Below are 14,128 nucleotides of genomic sequence, written 5' to 3'. Positions count from 1 at the left end.
TGTCTTGGTGAATGATGTTTGGATATGGCCAGCGATACGTGTGGTGTGCTTTCTTCACTCCCCCTGGAATACGGTCTCAGTTCTTCTGGGAGGGAGACTGCGAGTGCCATACCTTGAGGGCCCAAGTAGAGATATGAGTAGTTCACTTGAAAAGTCTGTCCATCCACCTTTTGCCATAATTCGTCATAGGTCTCATCATCAAGTGTGGAGTAGTATAGAGTGACATGCAAGGGGTCAAAAGGTTCACTGAGTGGATATAGTGATCTTGCCCATGTTTTGTAGTTTTGCCATAATGCTGATGCAGTGTTACCTTTTTCTGGATCTGTGAGTATTTCTGTCCAATAGATTGTGACTTGTGACTTTGAGTCTTGAGCAGTATCTGGAGAAAGGTACAAGATCTCAGTGGTTTTACACATAGTTGCATCTCTCAGTATCTTGAGGGTTTCACATCGGTCCAGTATTTTGTGACCTTCGGGGCAAAACACCACTGACAATGATAATTTGCACATCAAGTCTCTTCCACATATGGAGATACTGCAGTCAGGCAAGTATAAGAATTCTTGTTTCACTGTCTGTTCATTCATTGTTACTGCCAATGGTTCAGTAAAAGTTCTTACTTCTGGTTCTCCCACACAGCCGGTTATGGACATAGTCTTCGATGAGAGTGGAAATTTCTGTCGAATGCAGGATACTGTGGCTCCTGAATCCACCAAAAATTTAATCTTTTGTCCATTTACCTTCAAGACCACCATTGGTTCGCTCTTCCATGGTTTTAGCGAATGGTCTGGCTGTAGGCCCCTTCAGTAGTCATAGTGTTCATCCAAGGATCCATGAACATCTCTTCCTCCTTGATAGTAAGCTCCGACGTTCATGAGTCTTCCATTTGGAGGTGGGGGCATTGGACCGGCTGTCTGCTGTGGCATCATTGGTGGCTGCTGTTGTCGGTTGTATCTCTGCATTGGTTGCCTGTATTGTTGAAAATTGTGTGGCTCTTGCCTTTGTCCTTGAGATGCTAAGGGACAACTTCTTCTCCAGTGTCCTATTCCATGACATAGGTGGCACTGATCACGTCTTGGATTGTTCATGTAGCCAGTACCTTTGTTTCTTCTGGGGTCTCCAAAACCTCCTTGGTTCCTTGATTGAGGACCGTTGTAAATCATCACTGGCACATTTGGTATTGACATAGGCTGACCTGTTTGGGAGTTGGGTGTCACTGCTGTTGCTTGTGGTTGCTGTGTGTTCATCACCATCTTGATTGCAGTTGTTAGTTGTTTTGTGACAGATAACATGTCTTCTTCAGCAGGGTCTGACTGTATACTCATCACATTTGTGTTCTTATCTTTCTTCTTCTCTTTAACTTCAGTTTGGTATTTCTGCAATTGCAACTTCACAGTAGCCAGTTCCAACTCCTTCTTCTGGTCCTCAAACGCCTTCCTGTTTCTCTGCCACTTGTTTATTTCATGATTGCAATGTGCATCAAAGTCGTCTTCAGTCTTACGGTACAGCCCCATCACATTTTGCAAAGCCTCTTGAACCTGGTTAGGCATCCCCTTGACCAGAACAGACCTGAACATGACTGACATACCAGTTCCTGGCTCAATTGGTTCTCCAGTGACATCATGATATAGGCTTGTGGCACGTTGCTTGAAGCTGTAATAATCTTCAGTATCTCTCATCTGCATGGATAACAACTCTTCTGTCACATGCATGGATATCGTGTCCTGAGTTCTTCTTCCAGGATGTCTCGGAAGATGTGAATGGCATTGTTATTCTGTAGCCGCATTCTCAATCTTCTTTCTATGGCTTTTCTGATGTTATCAGCGACTGTTTCATCGGCAGCTTTGATTAGGGCAGCTTGCATGTCTCCCCAACATAGTTTATCTCCAGCCGTCTGCTTCAGGAGAGCTCTCATCCATGGCAGGCCTCCTTTGGTCAGCTTTGGTAGGGTGAGCATCAGGGCACTCCAGTCCTTTAATGTGAATGGCTGGTAGACCACTTGTCGGCCATCCGTCCTTATTGGAAAGACAGTTGCAGGTTCTCTTTGTTGGATGGGATTGATGGTACCGTTGATGTATGCCTCTTCGTATCGAGTCTCTTCAACAGTTCCGCTGAACGATCCATCAACTGAAAAGGGTTCATCATTTTGTTTCATTGAGACTTCAGCCATAGCACCTCTAGTTTCATCTTCTTCAGTCCTTGAGAGCAAACTTCCGCTTGTCTTCGTTGTCATCTCTTGGTCAGGCATCATTTCTTGTCTTTGCATGCGTCTCTCGTCATCACTTCGCTTCAGCTTTTTCTCAGTTTCAATAATATGAGCCAGTGCAGCTACTTGGTTTTGGACAGAGTCAATTTTTTCTTCTATTTCTCTTGAGCATGCTCCAACAGATGTTAATGCCAACTCTCCTCCAACTACCTTGTGAGTTATCTTCGGGGTCAAGCATGCAGCCAGGTCTGATGTCATCATGGAAGCAGAAGATTTCCTCAGCACTGGGTTTTTGCTGGTGGTACCTGAATATGGTGGGGGCAGAGCAGCTTTTCTGGACATCTCATACCAGCATTCTTCATCATGTGGGGATGGACTGGTTGCATACCGTAAAGTACTGTCGAGACGTGGAACATCATCATCTGTGTTGTCTTCATCCCATCTTTGTGATCTTTGATTTTTCTTTAGTACTTTACTGCCAGTCACTTCTTCTTCTTCATCAGAATTTTCAGGTTCTTCCCAGGACTTTCTGTGCTTAGAGCGTGTGGCATATTTGTGTGATGTTTTATTTTCTTCAAGGGTTGGATATACGCCTGCTGCAGGTTCGTTCGGTTTCTCTCTCAGCAGTTCTTCCTTCAGGGACACTTCCTTCTCCTTCGGCTTAAGAACCAGGATAGAAGACAATTCTTTCGTTTCTTTTATCACCGTCATCTCCTTTGCCCATTTATGCATCTTCTTCGCCATTCTCATCTCATTCTCGTACTTCTGTATTTTTATTTGGCTCTTCATCTCATTTTTGTGCTTTTGTATCTTCAATTGGTTCACCTTTCTTACTAAAGCACTTCGGGTTGGGTCCAATTGGCACTGTTTGATCTTCTCCTTGTAGTAGTTTTTGATGTTCTTCCATTGTTCTTCTGTGGGGGCAATGGCGTCTTTTCCACCATGGATCATTCCTTTTTTGACATATTTTTTAATAATGACTTGAATGATGGACTGGGTTTCTTGGGCCTTTTTTGGATCTGCCTCCTCCTGCAGGGCTTTATTTTTCCAGAATTCTACCAATTGGTCTAGCGTGATGAACTGGGACATTGTGATATATATTGTATTATAGTATTTTGTTAAATTACCCTCTCGGCTACTGTATAACAATTTGGATATTGTTTTAAATTTGTTGTCAAGTCTATGATTTTGGCAGAATGAGTCACTATTTAATGAACAGTTTGTCTTTCACTATCTACCTGTGGACTCTAAAGGGGTTTTGATCTCGAAGGGGGCGTCTTCGTTCCCTCTTCCTGTCTTTAATTTAGTTTCTAAAAAAAAAGAAAAAACTTAACTTAGAATGAGTTACTATTTAATGAACAATTTGTCTTTAACTATCTACCTGTGGACTCTAAGGGGTTTTTGATCTCGGAGGGGGGGCGTCTTCGTTCTCACTTCCTGCCTTTAATTTGGTTTCTAAAAGAGAGAAAAAACTTAACTTAGAAGACTTAGAAAGAGCTCGAAATTCACCCAAAAGCCAGCATTATCCTATTTTAGTACTTGATTAATATAATTTATTTTTTTTTTTCTTTATTTTATTTTTCGCTTCCTTTTTTTTTTTTTTTTTTTTTTTTTTTTTTAAGTTTTATTTTCAATTCAATTTAATTTTTTCCGATTAAAATTTAAATAAAATTTTTTTTTTTTTTTTTTTTTTTTTTTTTTAAATTTTCAATTTTAATTTGTATTATTTATTTAATTATTTATTTTATTTTTTAATCTTTTTTTTTTTTTTTTTTTTTTTTTTTCCAATTTCAATTCAATTTTTTATTTTAATTTGTATTAGTTATTTATTTATTTATTTTTAAATTAAAGAAGTATTATTTTATTTTATTTTTTTTTAAGTTTTAAAATTATTCTTTATTATAAATATATTCTTTATTATTATTATTATTTAAATTTAACAATCCTGCTAATTATTATTATAATTTAATTCTGTTTATTTCTATTAGTATTATTTAAAAAACAGTTTTAGATAACACCTTTCAACAACTACACTTCACTCAGCCCCAACAGGGCACGAACAAAGATTCAATCAATAATGACTAGACCTGACCAATAGCGACCTAGGCCCAACAATCACTCAATCTCCATCCTAAATAAACATCCAACCAACAACTAACTGACCTGCGCCACGTGCAGCTACCCACACCTAGTCAATGATCAACCAACCACCAGCGCATGCACCTGCAAACGCACACCCAAGTATCAACCCAAATTGACACTCAAACATGCGTCCACAAATACACACACAAATGGCTAGCCAAGGACCAACCAAGCACAAAACTAGCATGAACAACTACACACAACACAAGCCAATAAATTCCAAATCAAGTGCTCACTTAAGGCCACAACCAAACAGTCCCTAAGCCCGAATCACCACCAATTAAGTACCTGCACTTCACTAAGGCCAAATAGGGTGCAGCCATTACAAAGTGCCACCCAGTTTTACTTCACATCCACCTAATAATGCAAAAATGTAAACTACAAAATGCCCAACAATTGTACAACAACAGCTTCACTTCATATCCATTAAGCCTTGCGTTTTCCTTCCAATAGAGTTACATTACAAATACTTTAAACTTTTCCCCAATTTGCATTTCCCAGCTCTCAAAATAAAATCTTAAAGTAACAATTTTTTTTTTTTTTTTTTTTTTTTTAATTTGGGGTCTATCTTCAATCTGTCTTCACACTAATGAGTTAATTACCAGATTAGTTAAGTAATTAAATAATACATTTTTGTTTTGGTTAGTAGACCCTACTTTAATGGATAATGTACAATTTTGGAACTCAAAATCTCCTGCAACTCTTAATTTCCACCACTGCATTGTGTTCGTTGGTTGTACAGTGATACAAATTAAGTTGAGCCACGTTATAGGAGAAACCTGGAGACAACTTGAACTTCAAAATACTTGATTTAATTTAATTTAATTTAACTTAATTTAATTTAATTTAATTTAATTTAATTTAATTTAATTTTTTTTTAATTTTTATTTCTTAATTTATTTATTTATTTTATGAAATTTGTCAAAATAAATAAGTGACTCAGTTTTGATGAAGAAATGAGTTCTGCTGTAACAAAGTTGTTTTTGTAGTCATAAATTATCCCAGGACAACACAAGGCTCAACCTTTCACAATGAGAAGCAAAACCGTCATCCCACAACCATCAAGCATCCAATAAATGCAAAGCAATATCCTTATTTCAAATACATTGAGCAATTATCCATAAACAACTAACAAATGTAAAACCATAGCTTCATTCCACATGCATTAAACAATTATCCACAAATAACCCAATAAACGCAAAATAATAGCTCTGTTCTCATAAATCAAACAATTATCCACCAATATCTAGTAAATGCAAAACATTAGCTCTATTTCACTTAAATAAAACAATGATTCACATAACTAGTAAATGCAAAATATTGGCTTTCTTCCATTTAAGTCAAACAATTATCCACCAATAATCCAATAAAGGCAAAACATTAACATTATTCCACATAAATCAATTATCCAAAAATAACTAGTAAATACAAAACAATAGCTTTATTCTACTTAAATCAAACAATTATTCATGAATAATTCAATAAATGCAAAACATTAGCATCATTTCACATAAATCAATCATCCACAAATAACTAGTAAGTACAAATCAATAGCTTTATCCTACTTAGATCAAACAATTATTCACAAATAATTCAATAAATGCAAAACATTAGCATCACCTGACATCAATTAAACAATTATCCATACAATTGCCCAATAAATGCAAAATCAATCCTTTACCACATTAATTAAACAATTATCTATACCTTCTATTAACTTCCAATCATAGCAACAGTTTTTTAATTCTCCCGATTAGTCAATTTATTTATGTGAATATCATTTTAAAAGAACCATAACCCATCTGGCCACTACAAGATACAGCCACTAACAAATATCATCCAATAATATATCAGTTAACCATTTAAACTGTCTATTTTGTATCACAATCATCCCAACTTAAGATGGAAGCTGAATCAGGGAGATTTAATGCCATAATTTTAGTGGTCCGTGGCGAACACAAGCATAACAATAAAGCCATAATCAACACAATAGCCAGAGTTAGAAAAACAGCAACAAATGCAGCCACAATATAAATAACATTTCCTTTCAAGATATTTTTTAAGGCATCATACTCTTCTTTTAGATCTTTTAGCATTTTAGCGACATTTGCTGAGTTTGACGGACACAAGTTTTTGGTTATAATTCTAGCTTCGTCTATAATCTCTTTTACCATTTCATTCTTTAATTTCTTAATCATAGTCTCTATTTTTGTTTCTTGTGTGGATTTTGATTCAGAAACTGCTCCAATTGTAAGCGTAACCTTTTTCATAAGAGTGCCAATTTGACTTTTTATCATTTGGACATCAAACAGACTATTTTCACTAGCATTTTGGTATGTCACATTAAGATGCTTGCTATTTTTGACCGTTGTATTTACATTTCTTATTGTATTATTTTCACAAATATTGTCAATATTACGTAGTTCCTTACTACCAAAAGGATATGAGATGCAAACACAGCCAATATTAGAACGAATGGGCTGATTGTACCATGTACACTGTATTTTGGTCTGGGTTACATTATCTTTTTGCTTGGGGATATTGCTAATGAAATCACAAACTTTCGAGTGGACACCGTGTTCCGGCGAATAAGTTGCTATTTCTTGCTCTTTCCTAGTTAAGTCTACCAAGTTAATTCCATCTATTAATGCTTCTGTTTCACAGGGAATATAAATGATGCCAATCTGAATTATTGCCCCTTTATCAACTTTGCAGTAACAAGTAATTTCATGTTCATTCTGAGTAAAATTCATTTGAACAGGTTCGTTTGCTTGAGCTCTTATTATGCTAATAAATATTGTTGCCAGCATTACATATAGTTTTTTTGGGTACCACATTTTTATATAAACTTGATTAAACAGTTTTGTTTTCTTTTTTAGTGTAAAGTTTTAACCACTAAATATTTTTTATAAAACTTGCTTTTTTTCTCTCTTCGTGCTAAGCCATAAACACGGAAATGATTAACTTTGTTTCTAATCACACTTTACCTGATCAAAGTCTAAACTTGCTACTTATTGTTAATTCCTAGTGCTTTTTTTTCTCTCTTCGTGCTAAGCCATAAACACGGAAATGATTAAATTTGTTTCTAATTACACTTTACCTGATCTAAGTGTAAACTTGCTATTTATTATTAATTCCTAGTGCTTTTTTTCTCTCTTCGTGCTAAGCCATAAACACGGAAATACTTACTAATTTAAAGTTATAACAATTAATTGCACAGAATGTCCCAAGAGCACATCACATTAATTTAGCATTAAACCAATTGACAGAAATTCTATGAAAAAGGCCTCTGTCGTACCGTCTTTTGGAGCGCTCGTTTTTGCGATGTCTTTCTCAGGCGTTCTGTGGAGGAGAAGGTTCGCCCTTGCGACCAGGACTTAGCATCACGTCGGGGGTCACCAAAACTGTCAGTTTTCCTGGACGGCGAACTAGAAGCAGGAGTCGAGAAGGCCGGGCAGTTTCAAATCAGTCTCTTTATTCAGCAGATGCAGGCATCAATCGAATGAAACACCAACTGTCTCCTGTTTTACATCTCTACTGTGGCTCCTTATATACTAGTTAACACACGTCATAATTCCTCAATAATTAGCTAGAAATGTACAGCACGCAGATTGTTATCTGGGTTCAATGAAGACAAAGTGCACAAAAACAAGCATTTTTAGCTGATCTTTCAAAGTATCATCATATATGGAGGTTCAGGGTACATATACAATCTCATGCCACGTTGGCGCACACGTAAACAGGAGTACAAAGTATGATTTACCATATTACATGGAATAATAATCTCACAAGAGGAAGAATTAGGGTTGTCAAAAGTACCGACAATCAGATACTTATCCAAACTAAAACTAGAATCGAAACTAGATACTCATTTGCGCAGGTGTCGATGCTAAAAAATCATTTACAGGACAGAAATGAACCTTTTAAAATGATCTTGAACTGTATCAGAACAAGACACACGGATCGTTCTGTAGATTTTTTATTGACGGTTACAGCAATAAGTCGGGTTAAAGGCAATGTCCAGTGCGCGGTGTCTTCAGAGATGTGTGGAGCAGATTCTAGTAGAGTCTTAAGTGATGTCTGAGTTTTATAGAGTCTGACAGGGTGAGATTGTACCAGGGTTTTTATGCAACTAGAAGAGTGAAGGTCAAACACTCAGAGGCACAGACAAGAAACACAAAGCAAACTCAGACAAGGTGAGTGTCTTATAACCCTTCCAGAGTGGGGGTTACAGAATATTGAAAAGAGAACGGCTACAGATAACCAAAATGACCAGAACAGAGCTGTTATCGCTCCTTAGTGTGATGTATGGCCACAGATGAGTCATGTAGAACGTTTTGCACCTTTGAAAGAAAGTAAGCAATGCATTATATTTGTATATTGTCCAGAATCGGATCATCTGCAGGTGATTTAGCTCAAGTTTCTCCACAAAAATGAGGTGTAATACCACATAGACAAGTGTACGTCCATGGAACACTATGGAACGTACCTGGACCACAGATATAAAGCCACTTTGGAATAGACAAGAAACAATTTAATGCTGAAAATCACATTCGGTTGTCTAAAGAAAGAGGTTTTTTTTTTTACTATTATCGTGGTATCGGGATTGATATTGAGTCAATGCCTGGTAAAAATTGATGTTTTTCAGGATTTCTTTAGCAATAAAAACAACTGAAACATTCCAAACAAAGCAAAAACGGCAGCATTTAGGAACTTTAGTGACCGCTGTGACTATAGGGGCGTCTTACAAATTGGTTCTGTCCATATTTATACTGGTTTAGTCCTGATGAAGACTTGATTTGATCCTGTTCTAGTTCTGGTCTAGACTTGTCAAGGTTTAAGTTCAAGTTTAGTGTCAATTGTAAGGCGATTTTTGATAGCTAAAAGTCATTATCGTTATGGGACGCAGTGCGATTGAAATGTTGTCCGGTCAGAGCACTGTGTTAATGAAAACTGAACGTACAGCTCCCTCTGCATTAGAAGATTGATGGGTCCACAGCGAGCAACCTTTACATAACGCCACTCAATTATATAAGGTTTTCAGTTGGAATTGATTTAAAAAGGCAGAAATTATCCACATTAATCAAGTACAGGTGCCGTACTTTTTTGATGGAGTCCGCAACCTGCTCGTGCCTGGAATTTTACTCAATAAAACACTGCGCTTATCTGTCTCCATGAAGACAATGGGTAACACCACCAGGTTATCAAGTTATAAGCCAGATCTGTGGAGAGGCAACACCGTTCCCGCAAGATCATGTTTTTTTCAAGGCTTTTCGAGTAGCACAAGATCTAAATTATCTACCGTATTTTCCTGAGTATAAGTCGCACCAGCCAAAAAATGCATAATAATGAAGAAAAAATAACATTTCACTTATAAATCGCATCTGAGTATAAGTCGCACCCCCGGCCAAACTATGAAAAGTGCGAGTTATAGTCTGGAAAAAACAGTATATGTCAGGATTATTCCAGGTCTAGAAGTGGACTACATCATTTCCACTATAGTTCAAAACAAGACATTATCCAAAGAAGGACAAAACCTACAAACTGAAGAGCCGATCCTGCCTGTTTAAAGGCATAACGCATTCTTTTTTAGTATTGTATTCATCACGTCTGCCGCTGTGTCAAGTACAACAGAATTCTATAGACACATTGTTGTCTAGCCTTGTGTGGGTTTGTAAATCCATAAACACATCTCCTGTTTCCTCACAGTGAGCCCCAGTGGAAGTGGATCGGGTTGACTGTGAAGATAATGGCCACAGAAATGAGGTGACAAGAACATGTTTTTCAAGGTTTATTTAGCAGTGTGTAAAAACCTGTAGACAAGCATTGAATTAACAATGCAAGATATAAATATTTAATGCTACGGGACATTCCTGGCAGGCAGAGGGTAGAGCCATGGCCAAGTATAATAGGTAGATCTCCAAGTTCTACCAGAAAAGTATATATAAAAAATTCAATAAATGATTTGAATGACTAATTTTGTAAAAAATAAATAAAATAATACAATTTAAAAAAAATTAATAAATTCCTTTTCAAAATATTCCCAGTTTGTAAATATTTTCTTGAATCTTAATTATGAATATTAAATGTAACTTATTTTTTATGGCAAAATAAATATCAATAATAATACATATAAAATACATATAAACATATATATGATTTAATAATAATAATTATTATTATTATTTATGTATTTTTTTTATTTTTTGCCATCCTAATGTGATTTAAAACTAGAAAATACAGTTAAATATATTTATAAAGTTCCAGACATATTTCCACATTCTTGAGTTGAGTAGCAGCTAGAATCACAAGTTTTTGGACTAATTAACACGTGTTTTTTTTTTTTTTTTCGCTAATTAAGGTTGCAAACTCGCCTACCTGCCCAAAAACCTAACTTTATGAAAACCTGCAGTCCCAAGTATCAATGTATTGTAAGTAATCAGGTAAGATCCATTTATATATTGTATTATAAACATCTGAAACATTAGCTAAGAAAAAGTAGTCTTACATAATTTTCCTGCATCAATGAATGAATAAACAATATGTAGGTTATAGAAAAAATGTACCTTATGTATTTCATGTAGTCCGACGTGTTGGTTTGATTAGCTAACCTGGGCTAACCTTAATATTTAATACAAGACACGGATCGTACAGCGCTACGTTCAGCAGGTTACATTATGCAAAATGCAGCTGTCCTGATTCACGTATGACTCGCTATTTGTGGAACATATTAAGGAGATACAGGAGCTATCTGTTGGATATATGTCTAAAGTAATGAAATAGGCTGGCTCCATACGAACGGGGAAGCTTTAAGGTCATGATCTGATATTTTCTTCAGTTGTAGATGGGAAGAAATTTAGAGCCATAGAATAAATAGAAAAACAACTGAGTTCAGTAGATTCAAAAGTCCTTTTTTTGTTTGTTTTCAGCATCAATATGTTTAAATTGAATCGTTTTTATATATTTTATATTCCTTTTGTGGTAGATTTAGTCACAAATTGTAATTGTTTTTGGTGCACTGTAATGTTTGTCTTCATGGAGATGTTATTGATTTGCTTTAAATGTTTCACTGTAGAGTTTTCAGAAGTATTGAAAATCAGATATTAATCCACACTAAAATACTATTGAAACAAGATACAAATTTGAACAAGCATCAGTACTAAAAAAGTCTCTAAAACCAGGACAGAAATGAACCTTTCCTGAATAGTTTTAGACTGATCTTGAGCTGTATCGTATTTTCTGGAGTATAAGTCGCACTTTTTTCATAGTTTGGCCGGGGGTGCGACTTATACTCAGATGCAATTTATATGTTAAATGTTTTTTTCTTCATTATTATGCATTTTTTGGATGGTGCGACTTCTACTCCGGTGCAACTTATACTACTCCGGAAAATACGGTTTACGGCAGGGGTCTCAAACTCGCGGCCCGGGGGCCTGGAGAGGATATTTTGTGGCCCGCAGGATAATATGAAAGTTTAATATTAGTATGGCATTATCATGTTGCGTTTAGAAGGTTCCGCCAAATCAGTAAACTCCAAACACACGTGTAACTCGCGCTGTGTCCTCCTGTCGCAAAAGATTTGACAAATAACAATGTATATCCATAAAATCCACAAGAATTGCTTTATTTCCTCAAGCCCAGCCTCACCCAGACTCTGCCTCTTATGGTCCCCAGATAATTTGAGTTTGAGACCCTGGTATACGGTAAGACACATAGACTAGTACACACCCGTGGACCACTATGGAACCTACTGGATGACTGAGGGATTACACAGATAAAAGAAAGTACTATTTAATGTAAAGTAACACTATTCCACTGTAATGGTATTAAACATATCTATTTTACATTTATTCAATTAAAGTATGTTTGTGTTGCTGAAAAATACCTTGCAAAACTGTGTATCTTACTGTGACCGGGGTTGACTGTCTGTAGATCTGACCTGTAACTTGGCCTGGTGACATCAGCGGCTTGCCCCCCCTAACATAATTTAACAGATAAATGCCATGCTGTGGAACATGTTGACCACCTGCTCCAGAAAGGTCACAGTGCATATTGAGCTAGTATCTTTGCACAGTGCAGCTGCTGTAAATTCCCTATTTTTAAAAGAAAAGAAGCAGCAATTATCACAGGATTCGTTTTAATATTTTATGCGTCTAGCCCTTAAGTGGCTCTCAAACTTTTCACGCCGAGTGCAACCAAAGAAAAAACACCAGATTTAAATCAAGAATATAACAGGTCCAATCTATTCCAGGTTTAATCTACGTCTGAAAATGGACTACATCATGTCCAATGTTATTCTAAACAAAAAAATAAGACAAAAAAGTGGATAAAATGGACACTAGTCTACTCTATTTATGGGCATAACGCAATCTCCTCATCAAATTTGCAGTTATAGTTACACATCTGTCTCAGGAACAACAGAATTCTATAGACATTGTTATTTAACCTCTTGCAGGTTTGTAAATCCATAAAATTGCCACGTGTCTCCTTCTGTTTGCTCACAGTGACTCCAAACACAAGTGGAGCGGGCAAACTGTGAAGATAATGCCAACAGAAATGAGATAAACGTACAAACACATACTGATAAAACATATTTACACTTCTCCCGCTACTCATAATCAGTTCATTTTCTTTTAAAGTAAGCCATTTTCTTTTAAAGTAAGCCAGAGCAGACATATGTCACATACTCACAACAGTTTACAATATTAAACCTGTTTTTCTTGCTGTTATGATCAAAACTATAACTCTACTCTTGATTCTTGACTCAGAAATTTGAATGATTATATGATTATTAAGGAGAATAATAGTGTTGCCCCTATACTATTGTCTATTTATGTCTAAAAAACAAGCTGAACAAAACATTTCTCTACAAAATTAACCCCCATCTTGCTGTTTTATCAATAACAAAAACACATTTTTCCTGTTCAGCTGATTCCTGTTATTGTCATATGATTATTCAAATAAAACTAGTTGATACCACCTCAGCAGTAAACACTTCAGCCAAATGTTGATTTAAAAAAAAGTCAAACACTTCATTTCAAAAGCAGAAGACAAACTTTACTAATTCCACTTAAGCTAATATTGATTACCATGTCTTTTCTCTTCTACTTTCAGAAAACTGCATGTCAAAGAAGCAAAAAATGAAAGCCAAACTCACCAACAATCACCAAGTACACTCCTGCCCAAAAATCGACGGTAGGTGACAGTTTGGACGTGTATTTTTCTTCCATGTTTACGTCCGTCTTGCCGGATTCTCCTCTCGTTCCTCGCACGTACTTGGGAGTTGAGGGGAATACGGTCCTAGATGCACCTGCACGCTCGAGTTTTCCCCAACACTTGACACGCTATTTCCTGGCAAAGCTGTCAACCGTCATAACCGAAGGGAGTGAGATGCTGCCTCCGCTGACACCAATTATAAAAGCATGAAACCCCCACCACATGGACAATTTAGTATTGAGCGCACCACGGACAAACGCCACTCTCTGACGCTACACCTAGGCTGGGCCCCTACCCGTCTCCCCCACCGCTGTGTGCTAATCTACAAATAACAGCACCGCTACATCCAGATTGTAATTACTTCTAGCCTTATATAGTAAAAATTCCCCGGGGTGTGGCAAAACGATAGCATCAGTTTTGACAAGGGATGTACCCAGACTATGAGCAATTATCGTCTAAAGAATCTATTGAAATTATGTCGAAAGCTACTTGACGCTTTTCTTATCTTTTACAATTCCGTGGTGGTCATTGTAAAGACACAACAGGTGACGGTGTTTAGATTAAATT

At 36.4% G+C, this 14,128-nt stretch overlaps 1 protein-coding gene across 1 annotated transcript in view; it reads right to left on the bottom strand.

Annotated features, from left to right (window-relative positions):
• The window catches only part of opn8a (opsin 8, group member a), a 58,567-nt gene extending 44,992 nt beyond the window's left edge, over nt 1-13,575 (bottom strand). Inside the window, exon 1 of the mRNA XM_055232187.1 lies at nt 13,503-13,575. Coding sequence (XP_055088162.1) covers nt 13,503-13,575 — 73 coding nt within the window. The remainder of the gene's footprint in view (nt 1-13,502) is intronic.
• Nucleotides 13,576-14,128: the final 553 nt, after the last annotated feature.

This window comes from Periophthalmus magnuspinnatus, chromosome 24 (genome assembly GCF_009829125.3).
Source record: "Periophthalmus magnuspinnatus isolate fPerMag1 chromosome 24, fPerMag1.2.pri, whole genome shotgun sequence".
NCBI classification, from domain to species: domain Eukaryota; kingdom Metazoa; phylum Chordata; class Actinopteri; order Gobiiformes; family Gobiidae; genus Periophthalmus; species Periophthalmus magnuspinnatus.
This window is presented reverse-complemented; position numbering and strand designations above follow the sequence as displayed.